The sequence below is a fragment of the Fringilla coelebs genome, assembly GCF_963513975.1.
Source record: "Fringilla coelebs genome assembly, chromosome: 16".
Taxonomy (NCBI): domain Eukaryota; kingdom Metazoa; phylum Chordata; class Aves; order Passeriformes; family Fringillidae; genus Fringilla; species Fringilla coelebs.
The window spans coordinates 6,599,788-6,622,722 of record NC_140042.1 but is presented as its reverse complement, the minus strand read 5'-3'; the positions used below and the strand labels follow the sequence as shown (position 1 = coordinate 6,622,722).

The 22,935-nt window shown below is 41.7% G+C and overlaps 1 protein-coding gene across 1 annotated transcript; it reads left to right on the top strand.

Moving 5' to 3' along the window:
* Positions 1 to 12,799: 12,799 nt before the first annotated feature.
* NPTX2 (neuronal pentraxin 2) lies at positions 12,800 to 21,452 on the top strand (the record flags this gene model as incomplete). The annotated part of the gene is made up of 5 exons (XM_084216577.1): positions 12,800 to 13,323; positions 14,701 to 14,917; positions 18,060 to 18,304; positions 19,813 to 19,992; positions 21,225 to 21,452. The coding sequence occupies exons 1-5, from the start codon at positions 12,871 to 12,873 to the stop codon at positions 21,450 to 21,452; spliced, it is 1,323 nt and encodes a 440-aa protein (XP_084072703.1). The 5' UTR covers positions 12,800 to 12,870.
* Between the last annotated feature and the right edge of the window lie 1,483 nt (positions 21,453 to 22,935).

Genomic DNA, 22,935 nt, shown 5'->3' with positions numbered 1-22,935 from the left:
TGGGAAATGAGAATGTTAAGACAAATTGTTTAGTCAGACAGTGACTGTACAGGGCATGTAGCAGGCTATCCTGCACAGCCCAAACAGAGAAAATTGGTGTGGATTAGGGAATATGCTCCTCTGTCCAACACACTTTTTTTTTTTTGCTGCTGCTATATGGATGTTCTTTTTTTGTCAGTGATTTGGATGTCATAGTTTTTATCATTTCCTGCAGTGAGAGAAGGAAAAACAAATAGTAGAGAAGTGTAGTTGAGTCACCTCCCAGTTCTCCTCCAGGGTAGCACCTCTCTAAATTACAACTACTTCTCCAGGAAGCTGTTACTTTCTGGCTCTCTGAATTCCTACCACTTGACCATTCAAAATCTGATGTTAATTAACTGTTTATGCTCATTCCCAATTTTTTTTGTCCTTTTTCTCTTTGGATTTGCTTCACCCTCTGGGTACTTTAAAATGGAGTCTGATGAGTCTCAGTCATTACCTCTCTGAAGCTCCATGTGGAACTTTAGTTGTATGTGTTCTTCAGGCTGTGACAGAAAGCAGCCAACAGGGAGAGTTTTCATACACATTTACTTTTGTCCATCTCCACTCAGATATTCTGAAAAATTTATTAAATATGTGTTTGATAGGTTTGAAAGCTATCAAAGAAAGTTTGCTGGAAGTTAACTGCTGAGGAGCCCTCCAAGGATAGAGCTGGAAGCACACATTATTCATGTAGGACAGAGCCAGAGGCAGAACCAGGATCCTTACTGACCCTTGGAGGTCAGCCATGCTCGGCAATTGAACAATTTATTTTCATTAAATATTTTTGAAAGAAAACTGCTAGATTTCCTTCTATACAGACAGCTTTTGCATAGACTAATAGTCTGTCCCAGTGCCACTGAGTAGATAGTAATTAGATTACTAATATGTGCTTAAAGTTTTAAATAATAGGAAAATGTCTGCTCTAGGTTTGGCTCCAGTCCCTGGCAGCAGATTAGATGAACACCTATCAACTGTTATAAGTGCATGGGCAGACTGTGCAACCATTACTGGGAACAGATTCCTGCTGTAATAAGCTTATCTCTATGCTCAAAGCCCTAATCACCTTTTTGTTGACAAGAGAGAACTTCAGTTTTACTCACAGGGGTATAAGAACCTGATTACTTAGCTCTGCAGACCAAACCAACCCAAAAAAACCCACCCTTTCATTTTGGAGAGCAAGGTGGGTGAACTGATTGATGAAAAAAGTCAGTGGAGCTGTGTTTACTGAAGTCCAAAGCAGCAAATCCAAATGCTTTCTTGTGTCAAGAGATACTATATACAGTTCAATTCAACCAACAAAATTCTGCAAATGGTGTGGAATCACAGGAGTGTTTTAGGCAAAGGCAGATATATTGTTATAATGGAGTTTTGTGTGTTATTCATAGTGTCACTTTGAGCTTCTTCAGAACTCCTATGAAGCTGGTACAAGTGTAGGTGATAAAAGGATCTGGTCCACCATCAGTGACATACATTCCTTCTGTTTTCAAAAATTTTAATTTCTTCACTTGCAAATCTGATTTTTGCAAGCAACGAGTATCTGATGTCCTGAATCTCCCTCCTCAGCTGGTTTTCTTGAGGGAGGAGTTTTAACTGAAATTGGCAAAATGTAATTTTACATTGAAAGAAGGACTCCTTAATAAATCTTATTTGTGGCCCTTTACTTCTGCTTCAGAAAATGGTTTCCAGGATCCGCTCAAACCCTGCAGCACTAGACTTGAGAAATAATGCTTGGAATAAATTGTGGATTTTTTCATCTTTTAGCCCAAAGGATTCCATCTGGTTGAAACCATGTAGTTATACCATAACTGCCCCCTTGAGGCTTCACTGATGAGGCTAAAAACTTTGCCACTTTCATCTATGTGCATAATATATTACAAAAGCCACAGAAAGTAATGCCTTGATATGCTTGCAGCTTATTCAGACATAGCACTCAGAGGTGTTATTGATGCAATTTTTACCAGGGACCTACTAGGACTGGCTGGATTATTGAAATATACCTTAAAGAAGAAAAAGAATTAAAACTTTTAGGTGATTTGAACATGTAGTGACTTCACTATAAAGAAACCTTATTGCTCCAGAAATATCACATGCAGCTAAATTGACTTTAAAAAATAGTGTTTGAATGTTGAGTTGAACTTATTTTAGCCATCTTGGTGCCTCATGCATTTGCTTTCCATAAATATCCTGCACATTTATAAGTGGTAATATCCACCAAAAATCATGGCATAACCATTATTAGCACAGCAATGGTCTCCATAAGATACAGCATCCACATGAAAGATTTGGTATTGTAAATTTTGTCCCATCAACAAGAAACAGGAAGCATATCTTTGAAGAATTGAGTTAGATGTGTCAAATTTGTAATGCTGAAAACATGGGGGAAAATTCTAGAAATGAGTAAGTCAGTGGGGATGAGGAGAGTGGGCAGATAACTGATTCTGCATGATGTCAGTGAATGGTCAGGAAGAAAGAAATCATATGTAGAGCATGAATTCTGTATAAGACTTGTGTGTAGAAGAGTTAACAAATTAATGGAAGTATAAAAGGATATTAGCTAAACATGGAGAACTGTTCTCCAGAAAGCTCATCTGCAAATATATGTCCCCTTAATGTACTTTATAATGGCCTTCAAATACCAACATATCCTATTAAGATGGGACTGGGTATCACACACTCCCATCACAGTGCAAGGTGCAGTGTGTGCTGCCAGGAACACCCCCCCCAGCAGCTGCATTAATGGCACCCAGTGGATTAATTAGAGGCTGCTCTGCTGTGTGTGTGGAGTGTTCTGACAGCTCAGTGATGCACCTTGGATACATCAGCTTGTGTTCTGCAAAGTGGAGTATTCCAAAATCCTTCTCTCATGTGTGATTTTTAAGTAGTGCTTGAATTTTTAAACTTCTCTCAACAAAAGCTTTCAGGTACTCCAGGCTAGCTTCAGATAAATCAGGGACCTTTTCTCTAGCCCAGCTGAGCTTGAAGCTACCCTGCCTTCCTTAGTTTGTGTGTTTAGGTTCATTAAGCATCTGCTGAGAAATGTATATAATATACTGAGTTATTTTTAGAAGACTGGAGTGCTTCTGAATGAACAGCAGTAGGTAAATAAACCATATTATGAGCTCTCACCAAGAGGCATAAGCCTTGATTTTAGCTTGGGCACAAGGATTGCTGACTGGCCTCAGGAGGCAGCTCTGCCCTGGAGCTGGGGACATGACAGGCTAACTCAGGGGCTTGTGCTCACCTGAGTGTTCCCTGGCTTTGAATGAGTACAGTTCAGAGATAAATACACCTCTCATTTTCACACAGTTCCTCTGGTCTTAAGTATCCTGTTTGGCCCTATCCATGATTTTTGACCAAATAGAAAATAAAACCCCTGCAATAATGTAAAGTATGCCTCAGGAGAACAGGGTTGATGTGAGGGTGCACACTGAATTTTGATCTGTAATATTTCCTCTGTGTTACTAAATGTCTTATATCTGCTCAACCTTCCAAGCCACAGAGGCCTATGCTGTGGATAAAGGTCTTGATGGTGGTTGCTTTTTAAGTGGTTCTTACTGGGTTAATTTACTTGTCATAATCTGGAGCCCTCTGGTTGCTGCTCAGCACTCCTTTTGTATCCAGGTTCCACTTACTACAAGGATCAATCCTTGTATTGAAGAGTCCCAGAGCTGCAGTCAGCAATGGTATTTTCATGCAAGTTTTACCTTTACTAAAACTGGAGGGAAACTATGGAGTAAATCTGATTTGTAATGACCCTCATTCACATGAGCACTCTGCCTTCACAGCAGTGCTTCCACTTGTTCTCATTTGGTTTTACGGTGTCTTTACAGATCCCAGGCATTCAGAGCTTGTATCAAATCTCACCAGGGAAAAAAGAAAAAATCAGTTACTGATAACTTAGTCCACACTTGAACATAACAGAAATATTACAGCCTCTAACAACAGTTAGTTTTTAAACCATGTTTAGTTTTCCCAGTAACTGGTTTCATCACTGTTGCATTGACTGTACCCTGTAGCTTGGCAAATGGAGAACAGATCTGGTGACTGAGCCCAAAGCAGTGTTTTGGAAAGCACAATTCTGAGTGGGGCTTGCACAATGGCAATTGAGTCAGGCAGGGTTTTAAAAATATTCTCTTTACTTCTCCCTTTATTTTTAAAATATTCCCTTCAGGGACATTCATTCATGTACAGTTTTGTGTAAGCATGACACAACACTACACATTAAATGTGGATGCAAATTAGTAAATATTATTTTGTAGAAAAATGATGTTTTTCATTTATTCATACATTGAGGATGAGATTCCAAAATCTCCTGGTTTTAAGACTCTTACTTATCTCTCCACAGCATGGGGCTGGGAGATCAAGCCAGGCCCACCTGTACCTTGTGGCACACTGCTGTGCCTGGTGCCTTTGACTTCCCAGCTCAAACAGCCACCTACTCTTTTACCAGTGCTCTGACTGAGCCTGGGCTTTGGCACAATACCCAGCATCAGGATTTGAACTTACACTTCTGGATTTGCAGCATTTCCTTGAGCAGCTCTGACACTAAGCCTGTTATCAGATCAAACAACGGAAAAGAAATTCCTTGGCTTATTTGGCTGTGGTGGCTCAGTGGCTCTGCACTGAGTTATTTGCCATTGGCCCAGACTAAAACAGAACTGTACATCAGCTCCTCTGTGCTGAATGACTTGGAGGCATAATTTTAGGAAGGTTTCTGGGTGAAGTCATGTTACAAGCTAAGGTGATTCTCTCACTTTTATCCTTACAATTTTCAGTCTATGAAATATTACTGTGTTCCCATAGTCACAAATAAAAATTATTTTGGTGTATGATTAGTGATTTTCAGAGTTAGGAAAAAATAGCTGACTATGGTCCTTGATTGGATTTTGATGTACAGACGTCATTATTTTGAAATGTAAGTGCTCTACTTTATCTTTGCATCTCATTACCACTTACATTTTGGATAGTTTTATGAGGGCTTAGATTTCACTAATCCTCAGTTCTTTTTAATAATTTCATTTAGAAGGGCTTTAGCTTCATAAGAACTGCTGAGAAAATGATCTTTAGTTAAACCTGTGAAGTGCAAAAATCATCTGTCAAAGAAGATGTACAACATTTCCACTGTTAATATCTCTTTGGCCTTTAATCCTATTTTTCTGGTTTGTGTGGGCACTGACAGTTAACTCAAGTTTCAATCAAACCTGGACAAATAGGATTTTTCCTGCCCTACAGTCGGATAGTGAGACAGCCAGTGATTTTTTTCACACTGTTCAGAGACTCATTAGACCTTTGTTCAGACTGGCTAAGGCACAGCAAGGATGTAGAACCTGCTCTTTCATAGTCCACAATATTTTTCACAGGCTGAAGATTAAGGTTTTATAGGCAAAATATTTTCCATTTTATTTGAAAATTTAATCTATGTAATTTGCAACTGCAAAATTTTGACATGCCTTAGAGAATGAAAACATTGAAGTGGGCTCTGTTTCACAAATGAATTAATTTAATACCATTCAGTTAATGATACCTGAAATGTTGCTAAGCACTTAAATGCAAAGGACTGAAAATTTTAACACTGCATTATTACTTTTTCAGTGTATGTTTTCTAATGAATACTCATCAGTCTGCAAGGAAAGAAATTTAGTTTGTGACATCATTTCATGATGGCATACTGTGTAAAAGATACTGTGAAAACCAATTAAATGTAAAATTACTAGTGAATTTAGATATTAGATAATAGAAATGTAGATAGGAATAACATCATTACAATACACAGTACTTGTGTTTAATGTCAGTGGGGAGTTAGTTGAGTACTATAAAGCTCACAGAAAATGGCCAATCACTTCTCCAAAGGTCTTGTCACCTTAAATGATGAAAAGATAACAGATTAAACCAAAATGGAACCAGGCAATGGCAGGAGGGGAAAGGTAAATCTGTTATGAGCATTAAAATAAATAAAATAATTAAGATCTACTTCGCTTAAAATATGATTGCAGCCTTGCCAAATAGAGTTAGTAGAGTGACAGGTAAAAGCATTAGTGACAATAAAAATGTACAGTTTTTTTGGCTGGTTAACTCTTCTCACACTCAAGTACCATTTAGTGCAAATAACCTTTTCTGAGCCAGGGGATGAAATGCCCTGCTCAGGTCAATAGCGGAGCTGCTCTTGAAGCCCAAAAACTTCACAATCTCACTTCATCTGGTGTAAATGAATTAATTTCCAGATTCACTGTCAAATCTGGCCCCAGGTGTTTAGGCTGAAGCATGGTGCAGCATCCTTTGCTAAAGTTATATAACCCTCTATTTCATAATCTTCCTGTGTCAGTCTTCTTCCATCTGTGCACATTCTAGTTTCTTGCAAAAACTACCTCCACAGACAAATGACTTTTTCCCCCCTCAGCCTACCAGAACTTTTTGGATCTTCTCCATGTATCATTACTTTGTCACACTCATTAGAACTTGAAATGAAACCTATTGAGGTGACTTAACATCATCTCAGAACACCTGGTGCTTTGGCATTTCACGTGTCATATGGGTCATGACATAATACCATTTCTAATTGTCAGTCACAGAGCAAGATTCAGAAATAGTGAGTGGAGAAGGGAAATCCCTGGTGGGAGAGCTCAAGGTTATCTCTCTGCTCCTGGCAGAACTGAGAAACAAACTCACCCACATGAAAGGCTGGGCTACTTCTATAGTAATGTTCTGTAATGGAAAGGCACAGAAAGATGTTCTGCCTTTTGTCCTGGATTTCTGATCTCTCTTGTATTCCTTTCTCTCTTCCTTTGTCACAAGGTGGGTACATTACATTCTATTCTGTGGATTCTAGCTCTAAGTCCAAGCGTGTATTTCTGTATTAAAAAATACAGTTGATGTAACCTATGTCTGTGAGTGTGTGTGAGCATCTTGCACACACAGGTAGAGATATGAACTGGCACAAACATATATCTTTGTTTTATGTAACTGTGTCATGGAAAGAAAAAAGACATTTCTAACCCCACAGTGACAGTGATTGGTCAAGGGACACAATTTCCCAGACAGCTACAGGGAAACCATTCACCTGCCACTGGACTTAAAAGTTTGCAGAACTGGAAAGATTTCAAAGGACTGCCTTAAGCTTATTGCCTCTAGAAACCCCCCAAAGCATGGGCTGTAATAATTATCCACACTGCAGCATTTGGAGATGTAACAAGAGGCACTGAGACACCTGCAATGGAGTGAATAGTTCCAGCTCCTGCTCTGAGAGCAATAGTCCATGTGGGAAGTGGTGCTAATGGAGTCTGCAGAGAGGAAATGCTCTCAGGTGCCACACACACAAGTGTGATATGAGGTCTTTTCACAGTGGCCTCTCACTCTTCAAAAACACCAGATCTAACTGGACTTAGAATTTTGAAAAGAAATGTGAGCAAAAAAATATCCAGATCTGAACATGTAAAAGTATTTGATACATTGCAGTATATTTTGTATGTATGCAGACTTTGTCTCTAGCCAAATTCGGTGGTTTGTCTGGCTCTTGGAGTTGGACAAAATTCACACCATTTCAGGGAGATGTGCATTAATAATAACCAAGTAATAAAGGTGAAGCTCTTGGGGTTTGTTTTCCACATAACTAACCTATTTCACTTCTCAGATGTATTCCTAAGCCTGACATTTTGGGCTAAATGTCTGTAGAGTACAGGAAGGGAATAGGTCCTGCAGTGGCTGCCCTGCTGTCTTGCTGGTGGGTGAGCAGTGTCAGGGTGACAGGCAGCTTGTGTGCATTCCCACAAAGGCTCCTGGTCCTGTCCTTCAGCCACCAGCAGCATGTGGGAGTGCTGGAGGCAGTAAGCTCTCTTTTAAGTACCTGATGTGCTTTGAAAGTTTCTGCAGTGAAGCTCTCTGACAAAGTTCATTTTTTCTGTGAGTTTTGTTGTCCTTCTGCTAGGAGGAAGATCATGCAAATTAATGATTCTCAGAAAAGTGATGTATCATTTAAATGATCTAGAGAAATCCTGAATTTATTCAGATCAATGGAAAAAATCCCATTGGCTTAAAAGGAAATACATTTTTCATTTATGGTTTTCACAGACCAGCCTAGAATATGGAAAGAAAAAGGGAGAATGTCTCCTAATGGTTGATTCCTTCTAATATTCTATTTTATCCATAAAAATGATGTAAAATGGGAATATAAAGAATTCCTAAAGTGTGTTGAAAAAAAGTCCTCATGCTGCAATACTCCTGGATGCTGTGACTTTTAGTTTCTCCAAGCAAACCAGAGTTTCACATCTTTTCCTGAAACTGCTTAATCACCTCTCTTCCTCCTAAATTTCCTGGTAGGAACATTTGCCAAGTACCAGGTTTCTTGGAACATGCTTACAAATGTTGGAGTTCACTTTTGTGGCAACTCTCTAATCAATAGCCAGGGTACTTTTATGCTGTCAGAAGCAGATATTAAAGAATAAATACAGAGTCAGATCATACCTGATTACTTCAGCAAACATATTAAGAAAATACTGAAAAAATTGCATAATTTCAGGCTTCATTGCTGGTGAATAGTAATATAAGTAATAGAATAAATAGCTAAACATGTCATGGAAGAAGTGGATTGATACATTTTGACAGTGATACATACTTAAGGAATTACACAAATGAAATAATGAATTTTTTTTCACCTTTTGGAAGATGTAAATAGCAGCCCAAGTAGCATTTTCTCAGAAAAAAATGGAATAAATAAATTAATATAACTTAGATGATATAAACACTGCTCTGATACAAATAATAAACACTGAATCCCATTGTGATGCACAGATATACAGGAATAAACAAATTTTGCCTGGTGTGAGTTTATAATCTGAGAAATGCTAAGGACATGTAGAGAAATTTGGCTAAGTTGGACAGCTGGCACTTTTGAAAATTTCTTTAGCCAGTTAAATGCTTAACTCCCATTACAGTAAGAGCTGAATTTCTAAGTCACCTATGAAGAGGACCTAAACCTGTATTTGCAGGTCTAGCTTCAGTCAGGCCTTTCAGATATTTTAGGTCAATATTTCACTGAACATCTGGATAGTAATGAGTGGAACAAACTTGAAGTATCAAAAAAACCCCCAAAAAACATCTGTACACTGTCTTTCATGTGCTTAAGCTACACCCTAAAAATGAGGCACAGTCTCCTAATTTATTTAGAAGTTTTTGCAAAATTGTGTTACTGATAATGGCCAGACATATGTGTGTTAACAAAGATCTGTGTCAGATCCCCTGAATTCCAGACTTCATCCTAAACACAAACCCTTTATATTACTGAGAATCCCAATGCATTTTACACAGACACTGAAGTTCTGGTGTTAGACACTTCAGTTAGGCATCAAAGACAGATAGCAGCTAGCATACAAGAGCTGCTTCCAAAGAGAATAAAGCCCTTTTGAAGGCAATAGAAACTGTCAAAGTTAAATTAAAAATTAAAAATCCATTCTGTGGGCTGCTGACACACTAGGCTGCCTGACAGCCACAGAGCCAGAAGTTTCAAAAACCTCTCAAATGCAACTGTAAGTTGCCTGTGCTCTCTGTGCTTCCCCCTCTAACCCAATCCACTTTTATCCTACAGTGAAATATCATCACAGTGCCTATGAACTGATCATTTTGGTCATAAGGAAAAAACCCCATTTTTATTTTAAAATATATTGAGTGATCAAGTATTCAGCTAGCTTATGCTTTAGGATGTGATGTATTGATGTAAAAATGATAGACTTTCTTGGAATTTTAATGATTTATTATTTATGATAAAGTACTGCTGCATGCCAGTCTCTCAAAATGAAGATTTATATGGCCTTCAACATGAAAAAACACTGCCTACAGTCACAAAAAGTGTTTCAATAAATTATTACCTGTGTTAAATTTAGGTCTTAGAGTCTGCAAGTAGGGTAAAGTGGGGTAATTCATGTTGTTTGGGTTCATGGAGTCATAGAATCATAGAATATCCTGAGCTGGAAAGGACTCACAGGGCTGATCAAAATCCAGCTCCTGGCCCTGCACAGGACAGCCCTTACACTCCCCTCGATCCCACCCTGTCCCTCAGAGCTTTGTCCAAATGCTCCTTGAGCTCTGCCAGGCTGGTGCTGTCACCATTGCCCTGGGAGCCTGTTCCAGTGCCAAACACCCTCTGGGGGAAAAGTTTTTCCTAATATCCAGCCTCCCCCTGCCCTGATCCAGCTCCAGCCATTCCCTTGGGTCCTGTCCCTGGTCACAGGGAGCAGAGATTGGAGCTGCCCCTCTGGAGGTGTTGGAGGCTGCAGTGAGGTGTCCCCTGAGTCTCCTCTCCTCCAGGCTGAACAGACCAAGGGTGCTCAGCTGTTCCTCACACAGCCTCCCCTGCGGACCCTTCCCCATCCTCCAGGCCTCCCTTGGACACTCTCTATTAGTTTAATGTCTTTTTTAATATTGTGGTGCCCACAAATGCACACAGGATTGAGGTGAGGCCACACCAGAGCAGAGCAGGGCAGGGCAATCACCTCCTTTTTATTCTGAAAGCACTGAAGCACCATAGCAAAATATTAAGGATTTTAAGAAGCACAATGGATAATACCTGTGTCTTTCTCTGTGTCCTCCACATTTATACCCCATTGTGTGATAACTGACATTTCTGAGTGTCTTTATTGGGATTCTTTCCTGTTTTACTGACCTCCCCTGTCAAGAAGAAACAGTAGAGTAATAAAGGACAATACTTTTGTTGTCATGAGCAATTTACCATCATATACCTTACAGAACTCTGAAAGTCAGATGTTTATTGCTTGCTGCTGCTTGTGTTACTCCTCAGCTTGTCTGAATAAGAGATCTTGACAAAAATCTATCTGTAATTAAGCAAAACCTTCAAGCTATACATTGCTTGAATTTAAAAAGATGCAAAGCCTTTATCACTGTCATGCATTCAGTCAAAACCTGTTTGGGATCAGCTCTGAATTGTAAAGTGGGCTTTAAAATCAAGATCAGGAGTTTGAAGTTTATTTTGAAGTAATGTGAACTTATTTGCCCAGGATGCCATCATAATTCATATTATAAAGGCTAGAATCAAGCTGTATAAAAGCAATTGACTACTGTTTTCCTACAGGCTAAATCCAACATTTTCCAATTATTTTATTACTTTTTTCATACCACTTCACATGAAATTTGGGAGAAATGAGCTGCAATGCAATACAGATGGGACTGATTAATCTTACATGCAGAGCAATAATTCTGGTACATTATTCAGTGTAAGCTTTAATATTTCCTTGACCTGTGTGGACTGGAAAGACCCCGTGTTGACAGGTGAGATGTTCCTGGTGTGCTTGCATGGTGCTCCTCACCGCAGCACCCAGAATTTTAATCAGCCAGGTGATGAAGACACGATGTGCTGTTGATTCTGATGGGAGTTCAGTGTCTGCCCAGGCATTAGTCAGAGCCTCTGCACTCGAGTGGGTATGTTTCATTCATCCAGGAAGCAGCACAATCTCCTGAGACCTGGTTTCCAGACAAAGGGAGCTCAGACAGAAATCGGAGCTTCTGGTTGCATTTTGAACTCTGCCTGCCCCCGGTGTTCTCTCCCCTTGAAGGAGCAATAGGAGCTGCATCTCAACCATCTGGCTGAACCGTGCCTGCGGTCGCCTTTGACTCGTGTGGCTTTAAACAGGACATTGCTAGAAGGCTTGAACAAACAAACTGGACTCCATGAAACCATCAGATTTAACTGTCCCTGTGGTACACACACCTGGAAACTCGTTAATTCATTACGTAACAAAGCAATTCTTGTGCTGACTGAAAAAAAAGCTAAAATTATTTTCAATGACATATTCTTTATTCTTATTCATTATTATTTAAAACATTATGCATTTCATAGTAGGAGCTACTTATGCTATGGTAAAATGTCTTTCATCTCCATATACAAACTTTTTAAAAATCTGAAGTTCTACTCAAAGATTTGGGAGTCCTAAGAGCAGCCTCTGCTGATGCATAAGGAAATTGTTTCTCAGTTTTTCCAGTTGGAGGTAAGAGTTTTTATTGCATATTCACGAGAAGTTAGTAAGAACTGTTTGGTGTTTGTATCTCACTTGGAAAATATAAAAGCCTTCACGGATTATACATTTAAAGTAACTGAATAAGAGGATCAGCATAAAAAACACTGGATGCCACAAACAATATAGCTGAAACCACAATGGCCTTATGGTCCAGCAACAGAATTATGGTACTCTAGTGAGTAAGATGTCCGTGTCTCTTTCCCCTCCATAATCAATGTGAATACTCGTGCAGAGCTTGAACCGTTCCCGTTTTTCTGACGGCATTGTCCTGTAGCTCAAAGAGCCGGTCCGGGCCCGCCGTACCCCAGGCTGCGGTAGCAGCAGTGTCGAGGGAAGGGACAGTCCCTTTGCTCCGCACTGCTCCAGGGGCTGGCTCCGGTTCTGACCCGCTCAATGCCAGACTACACTGACAAGCCGGAGCGGGCTCGGCACAGACCACCGAGTTGGACGGAGCCGGGCTACTTCACCGCGGAGCGTGGTGCAGGGACAAGGGACAAGGGGTGTCAGCAGACACGCGAGAGCGTCAGGCTGGGCACGGACAGGAGGGGCAGCCCCGCCGCGGGTCCGGGTCCGGGTCCGGGTCCCGGTCCGGGAGCGCTCCCGACCCCGCGCCCGCCCGGCCCCGGCCCGGCTGACGTCACACAGCTCCCAGCCAACCAGCGCGCGCGGCGCGAGTCGGGCCCCGCCCTCCGCGCCCTCGCTGTCCATAAAATACGCGGCCGGCGGTGAGCGCGGGACCGGCGTGAGGAGAACGGGACGGGACGAACGCGACGGGGCGGCGGGACCCGCTCCTGGCACCGCGGCGCGGGCGCTCCGCTCGCCAGCCGGGATGCTGCTCGTGGCCGCCGGGCTCCTGCTCGCCGTAGCTGCCGGCGGGCGGGGGTCGCCGGCCGCGGAGCAGGAGAGCCCGCCGGGCAGCCGCTTCGTGTGCACCTCGCTGCCGCTGGACGCCGCCGGCACGGGCTGCCCGCTGCCCCCCGTGCCCATGCAGGGCGGCGCGCTGCCCCCCGAGGAGGAGCTCAAAGCCACGGTGCTGCAGCTGCGGGAGACCGTCCTGCAGCAGAAGGAGACCATCGGGAGCCAGCGGGAGGCCATCCGGGAGCTCACCGGGAAGCTGAGCCGCTGCGAGGGTGCCGACGGCAAGTCCGCCGCGGGGGCGTGGAAGAACGAGGTGGGCAAGGGCAAGGACACGATGGGCGACCTGCCGCGGGACCCGGCGCAGGTCATCGACCAGCTGAGCCGCACCATGCAGACCCTGAAGGACCGCCTGGAGAGCCTGGAGGTAGGGCCGGGGCCGCTTCACGTCTAGCGGGCGCTTCGGGCACGAGTGGTGCCCTAAATCCGGGTGGAGATGGATCCAAACTGGCCCAGCCCGCGGGCGAGCGGCTCGGTTTGGCTTGTCGTGGTCTCTTGGTTGTTTATCTCCTCTCTTTAATGGTAAATGCCTAAGGGGCTGCTCTTGAATGTGTTCTCCCACTGCGTGGGGGGAGATTATGGTTTCCCTGCTTGTCACCAGCTTAGTTTCTGTATTAATAATGTGTAAATCTCCCTTTCTGGGGATGTGACTTCATGTGGTTTGAGGTACAAAGCTGACGTCTTGGGCAGTAAGACCTCGGCATATGGTGCTGAACAGAGCAGTGGTAATGAGGAGATTGTGTTGGGCAGATGGTGCAGATAAGATGATGTACTCAGGGCTGACACAGAATGAAAAGAACCCGATTCTGTGCGCCTCTGAACAGAAAGGGGATTTGGTCCAAGCCCACCGATAAGTGCTTTCCATGAGCCTTTGGACAGTGCCCATGGTTCGAGTGCTGCTCATGCAAATGTTTCGTAGGGAGGATTCTCTCAGGATTTGTGCTGATTTTGTTTTTGCTTTTCACACCCTGAAAGCCTCACATGCCTGCTCCCGCTGTCCTCCAGTCAGTGCTGATGTGAGGATGGCGGGTAACTTCCGAAAAGCTGTTCTGTGCTGTGAGTGCTGCTTTGCAAGTGCAGTCTTGAATGAGCTGATAGTATTCATTCCCTCCTTTTACCACTACTGCTGTCTTTCTCAGGCATTCTTTTTAGCGTTGTAGAAGAGAAACTCCTCTAGAATAACACGGTAGGTGGAAATGTTGTTTCTGTAGTATCTTTAAAGATACCAGTGTTATTTGAGAGTGTGAGGTGCCTCTTTTTTCAGTTTGAATAAGAATACTTTCACTGCTTAGTACTTAGAATGATTAAAGGAGCATCTTACTTTGGTAAATCTGCTTTCAAAGTAGCTTAATTTTTAATCTAAAATGAAGTGATAGTTTTTCTGTTTACTTACGTTGGCCATGACACTAACAGTAAGTAAAGCAAAAATTGACCAATGTGCCAAATGTATGTATACTAATAGAATTGCATCAGACCTGCTCCTTACATTGATGTTATTGAACTTAAATGTATGAAAAGTCATTCATATTAAGTACTGGAAAGTGCCCTTTAGTTTCAGGACCTGTTTAGCTACAGTGCTGAGAAATGCTCTGACCATGACAAATGCTGAAAAGCAATACCTCTTCTGTACTTGCTGCAGAGCTCCATGATTTTACTCTCCTGCTTTGAGCCGGGGGCATACCTGCATTTCCCAGTTTCTGTTTCAGGAATGACAATTTTTTCCCCCCCTTGTTTTGCCCTGAAGCACCAGCTCCGAGCCAACGTGTCCTACGCGGCGCTGCCCAGTGACCTGCGGGAGATGCTGCAGCGCCGGCTCGGGGACCTGGAGCGCCAGCTCCTCAGCAAGGTGGCCGAGCTGGAGGATGAGAAGTCTCTGCTTCACAACGAGACCTCAGCCCACCGGCAGAAGACAGAGACAGCCTTGAATGCATTGCTGGAAAGAGTGTCTGAGTTAGAGAAAGGTAATTGCTCGGAATCGAAACGCTTCCCCATCCCGATTAATTTTGTTTACTCCTTCCTTCCAGAGGAGTAAATGTGGGCCTTGAGGGAAAGACATTGAGGTACTGGACTAAATAGTAGGTGACAGTGCAAATACTTGGATTCCCCCTTTTCTTTTATCTCAGGCTTCTTGCTTGACAGGCAGTTGCCTGGCTTTGGCTTCCTGTCTCTTAATTTGGCGTGTGTGGGTGGCTAGGATGAAACTCTTAGTGTTTGTGGGATGGAAAGATCTGTAAGGAGGCAAGTGGAGATAGGAATAAGTATGGCATGGCTGTAAATAGCTACATAATGTCAAGCATACATCTGAGTAGAGCTGCCTTTATTTGGACTGAGAGTCATATGGGCTAAATTTAATTAGCACAACTACCTTTGATGTAATGAATGGCGTTTTATACCAGCTTTGTTTCCTGCTGCTTTGCAAGTATTGATGGTGGCCTTTCCTTTTGTTACTGGTTATGACTTTGGGTAACTGCAGCTACTTGAATTATGCTCTATTCTAAACTTTCAGCCTTCAGAGTTTACAGTAGATTACACATGGCCCACTGGGGGATACTCTCATAATCCTAGTCATTCATTCTGATTCTTGGCTTAATTATTACTGAGAATTCTCTGCTTGAGTAGAATCTGATCATTTGAATTACAAATGTCTGCGAGCAAAGAACTCTTTCTGTATTGACTGTATACATGTACAGAGTGGCCTGTGTAGGGCTGGGGTTGCAGTAAATATCACTGCCCAATCCTTAAGTGATTTTCCAAGTTGAATAACTCTCTGCTTAAAAGCAGCTTAATGGACAAGCCTTCCAAATGGTGTAAACATGCATCTCTCATGAATTTAGAAATGCAGCCTAATGGACTTGTGTGTAATACTGTATCTGCTCTTTCTTCTAAAAAGAGTGAAGGACTGGAGAAGACAAGGAGGATGATGATTTTCTACTGGCTTTGTCTTTTAGTATTTCCTGAGAGCCAAGATAAAGCCTAACCTGCAACTGAAGTTATGGAGAATTAGTGGCCTGTTAATGTCTTATGAGTCAAGTATAGATAGTCCTTGTCTCTGAAAGATGTGACTCATATCAGAAGGAGAGAGTGGTGGGAGAACAAGAATGTGTAATTCAGCTAGGCTAAAAATAACCTGTTCCCACCTTTATTTTTTTGTGTGGGGAGTGAGGGCTGTCTTTAGTCTCCGGGGAAGTGAAGAATTTGGGACAGGGACCAAGACACAGCCTTTCTTTTACTTGTGTAATTTGCTATTACTGTACAGCTTAGCTGTTCTGGTTCCTCTGCCAAATCAAAGTGAGGGTAATAATGATGAAAGAACTTAATTTTTTGGTATTTTAAATACACACAATAGTTGATCTGGTCTCATTTGAAAATAGTATTTGTTGTGCTTTTATTTTAAAAAATGCAGTATTGTTTAGCATTTCTTCCCTACAACTAACTAGAGTGTCATAAGCTCCTCATTGTCCTGAGACTAAATAGAGGGAAAAAAAACAACTTTATGAGGTGACATTGTAAGCCTTGTCTTTTATCTGTAGCTGTGACAGCTGTTTTAGTTACCAGTGGGGCAGAAGAGTTTAAAACTTGTACACTTGTTGTGATTCCCAAAGTTTTCTGTTAATTTCCTCAGTGGTTGTCTCTGCTGACAGCAGAAGAGGATGCAGTAGAAAAAGCAGGAGGTATAATCCTGCAAATAGTAGTGCCTGGACTTCAGTGCGTTTCCTAGCTTTTCTGGAGGAACAAACATCTACATCTGAACTTATTTTCCCTATCTCTGAAAAGGATTAACAATATTTCTTGCCCATCTAGCCCAAAAATGATTGCTCTTTTAAAGAGCTATGTTTCTGTTTTTTCTATGTGAGATTGGTTGTAGCAGCCTAATGGAGGTTGTTCAGTATTAGCCCTAAGACCCTGGTGTTTATTTGCTTACCATTTAGAACATTTCAGGTCTCTAAGGTTCCTCAAGACAGATTCAAGCCAAAGAGAAGCTTTTTCTTCTCCCACCCCCTCATTCTGTGAAAAATGCAGCCAAAACACTTCAGTTGCTTCTGAGAAGGGGAAATGAGAGAACGCCAATGATTTAAAAAATACATATGAGAATTGTGACAACCTTTTGTGACAACAGCTTTTCGTTTGGATGGGAGTGTGAAGTTTGGCAAGTGGATTGAATTTGTTTCAGGAATGTGAGCAAAGGAAATGAGGGAGACTCAGAAGAACAGGCTGCTAAAAAGTTAAGGGTGACATTACTACAGAACTGGGGGGCTCAATTTGTGGTACAATGGGGGATTTATTTCTTAATACTTCTAGAAAATTACTCACGAGCATCTAAATTGACTATATGATACAGAGTATTGCAACTTCAGAAAGTTGTGGTCTTTAGGATTCTCAATTTTGTAAGCATGTCTAGAATATCTCACTGTTTTTTACCACTTTTTTAGAAAAAGCTAAATAATCATTTATGCTTTTATATTAAATCAAGTGCCTAATCTTTCCATAGTTCATAGCTTGATATTGCATTTTTAATTCAGATCACTTTGAACTTTTTCAGATCTTGTCCTGTTCAGTTGATGGGGCAGAAATCAGTTCTGCTGACTGTAGCTGCTTTCTGGACTATGTCAGTGTAGTCTTATTTCAGATTTGCTGCTCAAAATGTGTTAATGTGTCTTAGCCTGAGATCTTAACACAGAGATACTGCTTGTGTAGCAGGAGTAGGAAAGAAATCCTGGTTGTAAAGCACTGTGATGCTTTAATAATGAGCACAGCAGAGAATCCATTTTACTGACAGTAAATGTCTTAAACCAGTTTGAATTGTTTGAAATAGGGAGGCCTCCAGCCATGAACTAGGCAATGAGGAGATTGTCCACCATCTATTCTTATACTCTAAATGACCAGAAATAAACTAAATAATTATCACAATGTGGATAAAATCTATTTGCATTTTTGTGAGCAGCAAAATCAACACTCAGTAAATACTACCTCAATATACTTGTCTTTCTGTACCTCTGTGAAGTGATTAAAGCCAAAGATTATCAATATCAACTGTGTCTTAGTCTGAATTATCAATGCATGTTTTGCTCACTGTTAAGGGTTTTTTGCTCCTTGTGATTCTAGGTAACAGTGCATTTAAGTCACCTGATGAGTTCAAGGTCTCCCTTCCTCTTCGCACCAACTACCTGTATGGGAAGATCAAGAAGACCCTGCCAGAGCTCTATGCTTTCACTGTGTGCTTGTGGCTGAGGTCAAGTGCTTCTCCTGGAATTGGCACTCCGTTCTCATATGCTGTTCCTGGGCAAGCCAATGAAATTGTCCTCATAGAGTGGGGGAATAATCCAATTGAGCTGTTAATTAATGATAAGGTGAGACTTGATGAGCTCTTTGTTGTCAGCATAACCAGAACAGGGCCTGACCCCTTGGTGCCTTTGCACTGCCTCCTTCCTTCCCTCTGAAAGAAGCCTTTCAGGTGCTGCTGTCTGCTTCTCTGTTGTCCACTTCCTGATAGCAAGTCCATAAAAGCACTTGAAACAGAAATTAAATTGTTCAGATATTTGTGTGTTGAGACCAAGCAGCTTGACATTAGATGCGCACACACTTATGTTGTCTGAAGTTACAAGCAGGTCTTGGCTTCTTGGTTTGGTTTTTTTTATTTTATGAAACACAAGCAAAATTTGAAGCCACACATTGCAAGACCTGTGAGCTCTAAGCCAGTTGCAGTATTTCTGTCTTTCTAATTGTGGAAGTTACAAATGAATTTTGCAGAAGACAGAGAGCAAAAGGCTTTCCACATAATGGTCTGGTTTTGTTATGCTTAGTGACTGAACATCAGTTTGAATACAGTTTTTCAGACTTTAGATGCAGCTACTTCAAACCATTGATGGTTTCTGACAAGCTGGAAAAAAACACTGAAGCTTGTCATTAAACCAGTATCCTTTCTCCCCACCTTCAGTTGGGTATCCTGATAACTCACTGCTCTCTGAGAGATCAGGTGTTTGCTACACAACTCAGGTGGTTCATCTTGTGGCTGATTATGGACTTTTAACAGTCCTATGATCCTCCCAGATCAATAACCAATTATTTTTAATGGTTTGTGGAAGAGAAGCAAACTTGAGTCTCCTTATCTTTAGCAATACCTTTTTTTCTCTTCAGTACCATGTCTGTATTATCAATATTCTGTGAGGCTTTTATTTCTTCCACATCACAGCTCCAAAGCCCACTGCACTTGTCTTGATACTGGCCTGAGAAGGTTTTCAGATCAAACTCCTTAAGGAGCATCATTCCTCCTTATTGTGAGGTCTAGGGAACAGTTCCCACAAGTTCTCCTGGTAGCAGACAGATCAGCTTGTTAAAGTTGTTACTGCAAATGGTGCTGGCAAAGCTCAGATTTTGAGAGGAACTTAATGTGAGCACTTAAATCTCACTAAGCACTGAGATTTAAACAGCAAATGCCACAGATTAATGTGCAGGATAGGAGTTGGTCTCTTCTCCCAAGTAACAGGCAACAGGAAAAGGAAATGGCCACAAGTTGTGCCAGGGGAAGTTTTAACTGGGTGAGGAGAAATTTCTTCACTGAGAGGGTGGCAAAGCACTGGAACAGGCTGCACAGGGCAGAGGTGGAGTCACCATCCCTGCTGGTGTAGATGTGGCCTTGGCAGTGCTGGCTTAATGATTGCACTTGGTGATCTTGGAGGGATGTTCCAAGCTAAATAATTTTATGACTATGTGGAATCCTACAAAGCAGGATGTAGACTAAACTCTTGCCTCTATAAAGCTTTTGCTTTTGAGGATGGAGTAAATACTGTTCCTCTTTACATGTTGGGCTTGAACTGCTAGATTGGGGTTTCTACATGCATTATTCTGGTTTTTGTAGGTTGCTCAGCTCCCTCTCTTCATCAGTGATGGAAAATGGCATCATATCTGCATAACATGGACAACCAGAGATGGAATGTGGGAAGCTTTTCAGGATGGAGAGAAACTTGGCACTGGGGAGAATCTTGCTCCTTGGCATCCAATTAAACCTGGAGGTGTCTTGATCCTGGGTCAGGAACAGGTGAGTGAATGACAGGGTGTTCCAGGGTTTAAATAAAATCAAAACTCCAATTTTTTAAAAATAAAATCAAAAATCCAAACAAACAAGAGCTGTGAGAATTCCTCTGTTAAACACTTGGTCCTGTTGTATACACAGTATCAGAAAGACTGAAACAAGGCAACAAATACTTTATAAAATCACACATTGGTATATTTGTTTCACTTATTAAGTAGTCAGAATATTCATGTTGGGGTTAAGAATAAGTCCTTTTAGAATATTGAAAAAAAAACCTGAGGATTTTGAAGCTTGCCTTTCTAGTTAACATCTCATAAGTCATGAATTGTGTGGCTCCAGGCTTCACATTATTTCCCTACTTACATGATACATTTACTAAAAAAAGCAAATATTGTAAGAAGTAGCAGGAAGTGGCCTTTCTTCAGGATTCCCAGCTTCACCGTTGGAGCAATGAAAGATTAGTTTTGTGTTGATATTGATTTTGGTAGATACTTATCCATGACAGAAATGACAGAATGGCAAGTTCAGTCTCCTAATACACTCTGCAGAGCAGATGCTCCAGCTCACTGCTGAGTGTCTGGCAGGTTTCCTTTATCTCTGCCTGCACTGTGCTGGGTTCTGTCCTGTGCTATCAGTTCCAAGTCAGTGAAATTACTGGATTAATTAAAAAATGAGTGATTTCTGTCCTTGGGTAGTGAGTGGAGCAAGAAGACACTTCTAGGCTTATGCAGTGGCAGTTTGAACAGCTCATTTACAGCCAGCCAGAGCCTGGGTATTTAGATCCAAAGATCACATCTCCCAGTCCCTGCAGACAATTGGGCAAGGGCTGCAGTTATGGTTTAATCTATAGCCATAAAGCTTGCTGGGTAACCTTACACATCTCTGCAGTTCTTGCTGGAGTTTTCCTGTGCTAAGCTTGCACAGTGGCTCTTAAATGAGCTTCAGAGTTTAAAGCTGCCTTCCTGCTCTACTGCTCGAGGGCAAGGTTGGCTATGTGCAGCCTTTTTGTGGTGTTTTGCAGTCACCACTGTTTGCCCTCAGTGCTTTGGCACAGTTCAGGTTGGAGCTTGTCACTGAATGCCTTGTTCAATGCAGCCCTTGTAGAATCTCAAATTTCTTCACCTCTGTGACCAAACTCTGCACCCCTCTCTAGCAGTGGGGCTGGGTGGGGAGGGACTTCACGTTTGAAGGAGAAAATGCCAAAATAACCTTCTCATCTAACTCTCATGTGCCAAAAGGACACAGTAGGAGGAAGATTTGATGCAACTCAAGCCTTTGTTGGGGAGATGAGCCAGTTCAATATATGGGACAGGGTCTTAAGAGCTGAAGACATCATGAATATTGCCAACTGCTCCATCAACATGCCTGGCAACATCATCCCCTGGGTGGACAACAACGTGGATGTGTTTGGAGGTGCTACCAAATGGCCTGTGGAGACGTGTGAGGAGCGTCTGCTTGACTTGTAGCTGTGATCACTTCCCATCCAAGTGCCCCCTTTAGTAGGACAATCTTCTGTGCAATCTAAAGCACTTATTTTTCTCCTTGCCCTTCCCCTGTCTTAACTCCTTGAAAGAATTAAAAAAAAAAAAGAGTAAACTGCCTCAATGCAAAGATAGCTGCTAGTTTGGGGCATTGAGCCTGGCTATGAAAGGAGCACTTACTGACCAGAGCAGCCCTTGCTTTCTTATGGCCTGATCCAAACATGTGCTTTGGCCTGCAGAACCCTTTTGGCTGGGCCTGAGCTTGGACCATCAGCTCTTCTGCAGGGAGGGAGAACAGTGTGCACACTTCACTCTCATGTTCCTGAGAATGTGCAGTGCTGACAGCACCAGGAATAACAGACTAAATGTGAACCCTTCCTTCCAGTCTATTGTCTCCTTCAAAATAAAGCCATTCTTTTTTTAGCCCTTTTTTAAAAAAAAAATCACTTAATCCTTACACTGCAGTGGTTATGGTGCAGCTATGGGTAGAGCAGAACAGCCACTGTCTGAGTGCAAGGCTTTTGCTTCTTAATTTGCAGATTAGAAATCCTTATTTTATGATAAAGAGGTGATGTATTGGAGACACGTTGTACCAGTTTAATTTGGAGAAAGGGCTGTTTAATCAGCACAGCTCCATTGGAGCAGAGGTGCTTCAGGTGAGGTTCTGTCCCAAAGCCTGTCCTTTGCTAGCCAGGATCCCAGCATAGGTGGGTGGATGAAAGATTGTACTTGTATTTTCTGTAGGCTGAATGTACTGAATTCCTAGTGACCTGGCTTGTACACTTTTCTCTATTGTTTCTCTTGCTTCAATGTCTTTATTTTTTTTAATATACAAGCTGTGATTAAGTGAATTTCCATTTTATTTTGCTTTGAAAGGCCTTTTTATGAGCAAGTGCCAAAGTTCAGTTCCTGCTTGCTGAGAATTGGTATATATTTTTCCAGCATAAAAGTCTTCTGCACCGGTTTATATGTTATTATGATGGTCCTATGTAATATGAAAATGTGCTGCTTTTTCAATTCTTGTTGACTGTCTCTTCTGTAAGCACTGGGCTGACTACTATATTTTTTTATCATTTTCTCTCAATATTTTGCAAACAATGTTGCTGTTTCCTTGGCGTTGATGTGACTTCTTGGTTTGTGGCTCGCAGATAGCAAATGCAGTGTTCTGGGAAAGAGTTAATACTTTTGTTATTTAAAAGAAAAAGGATTTAAAGGGGGGGAGGGGGAATTTATAAAGCTAAATATCATATTTTATTTTTCATATGTTTGAATTGTAAGAATAATATGGTGACAGTCCCATTTGTAGGGTAAAGTTACATATTTCCATGAATATGTAGTATGCTGTTCTTAAAAGAAAATTCTTATAATGAACTTTTAATTAAAATGCACTGTAAAATGAGTCTCTTAATTCTTTTATAGTCACACAAGACACTGAATATTCTCTTTCATAGCTTCTATGAGTTCACCT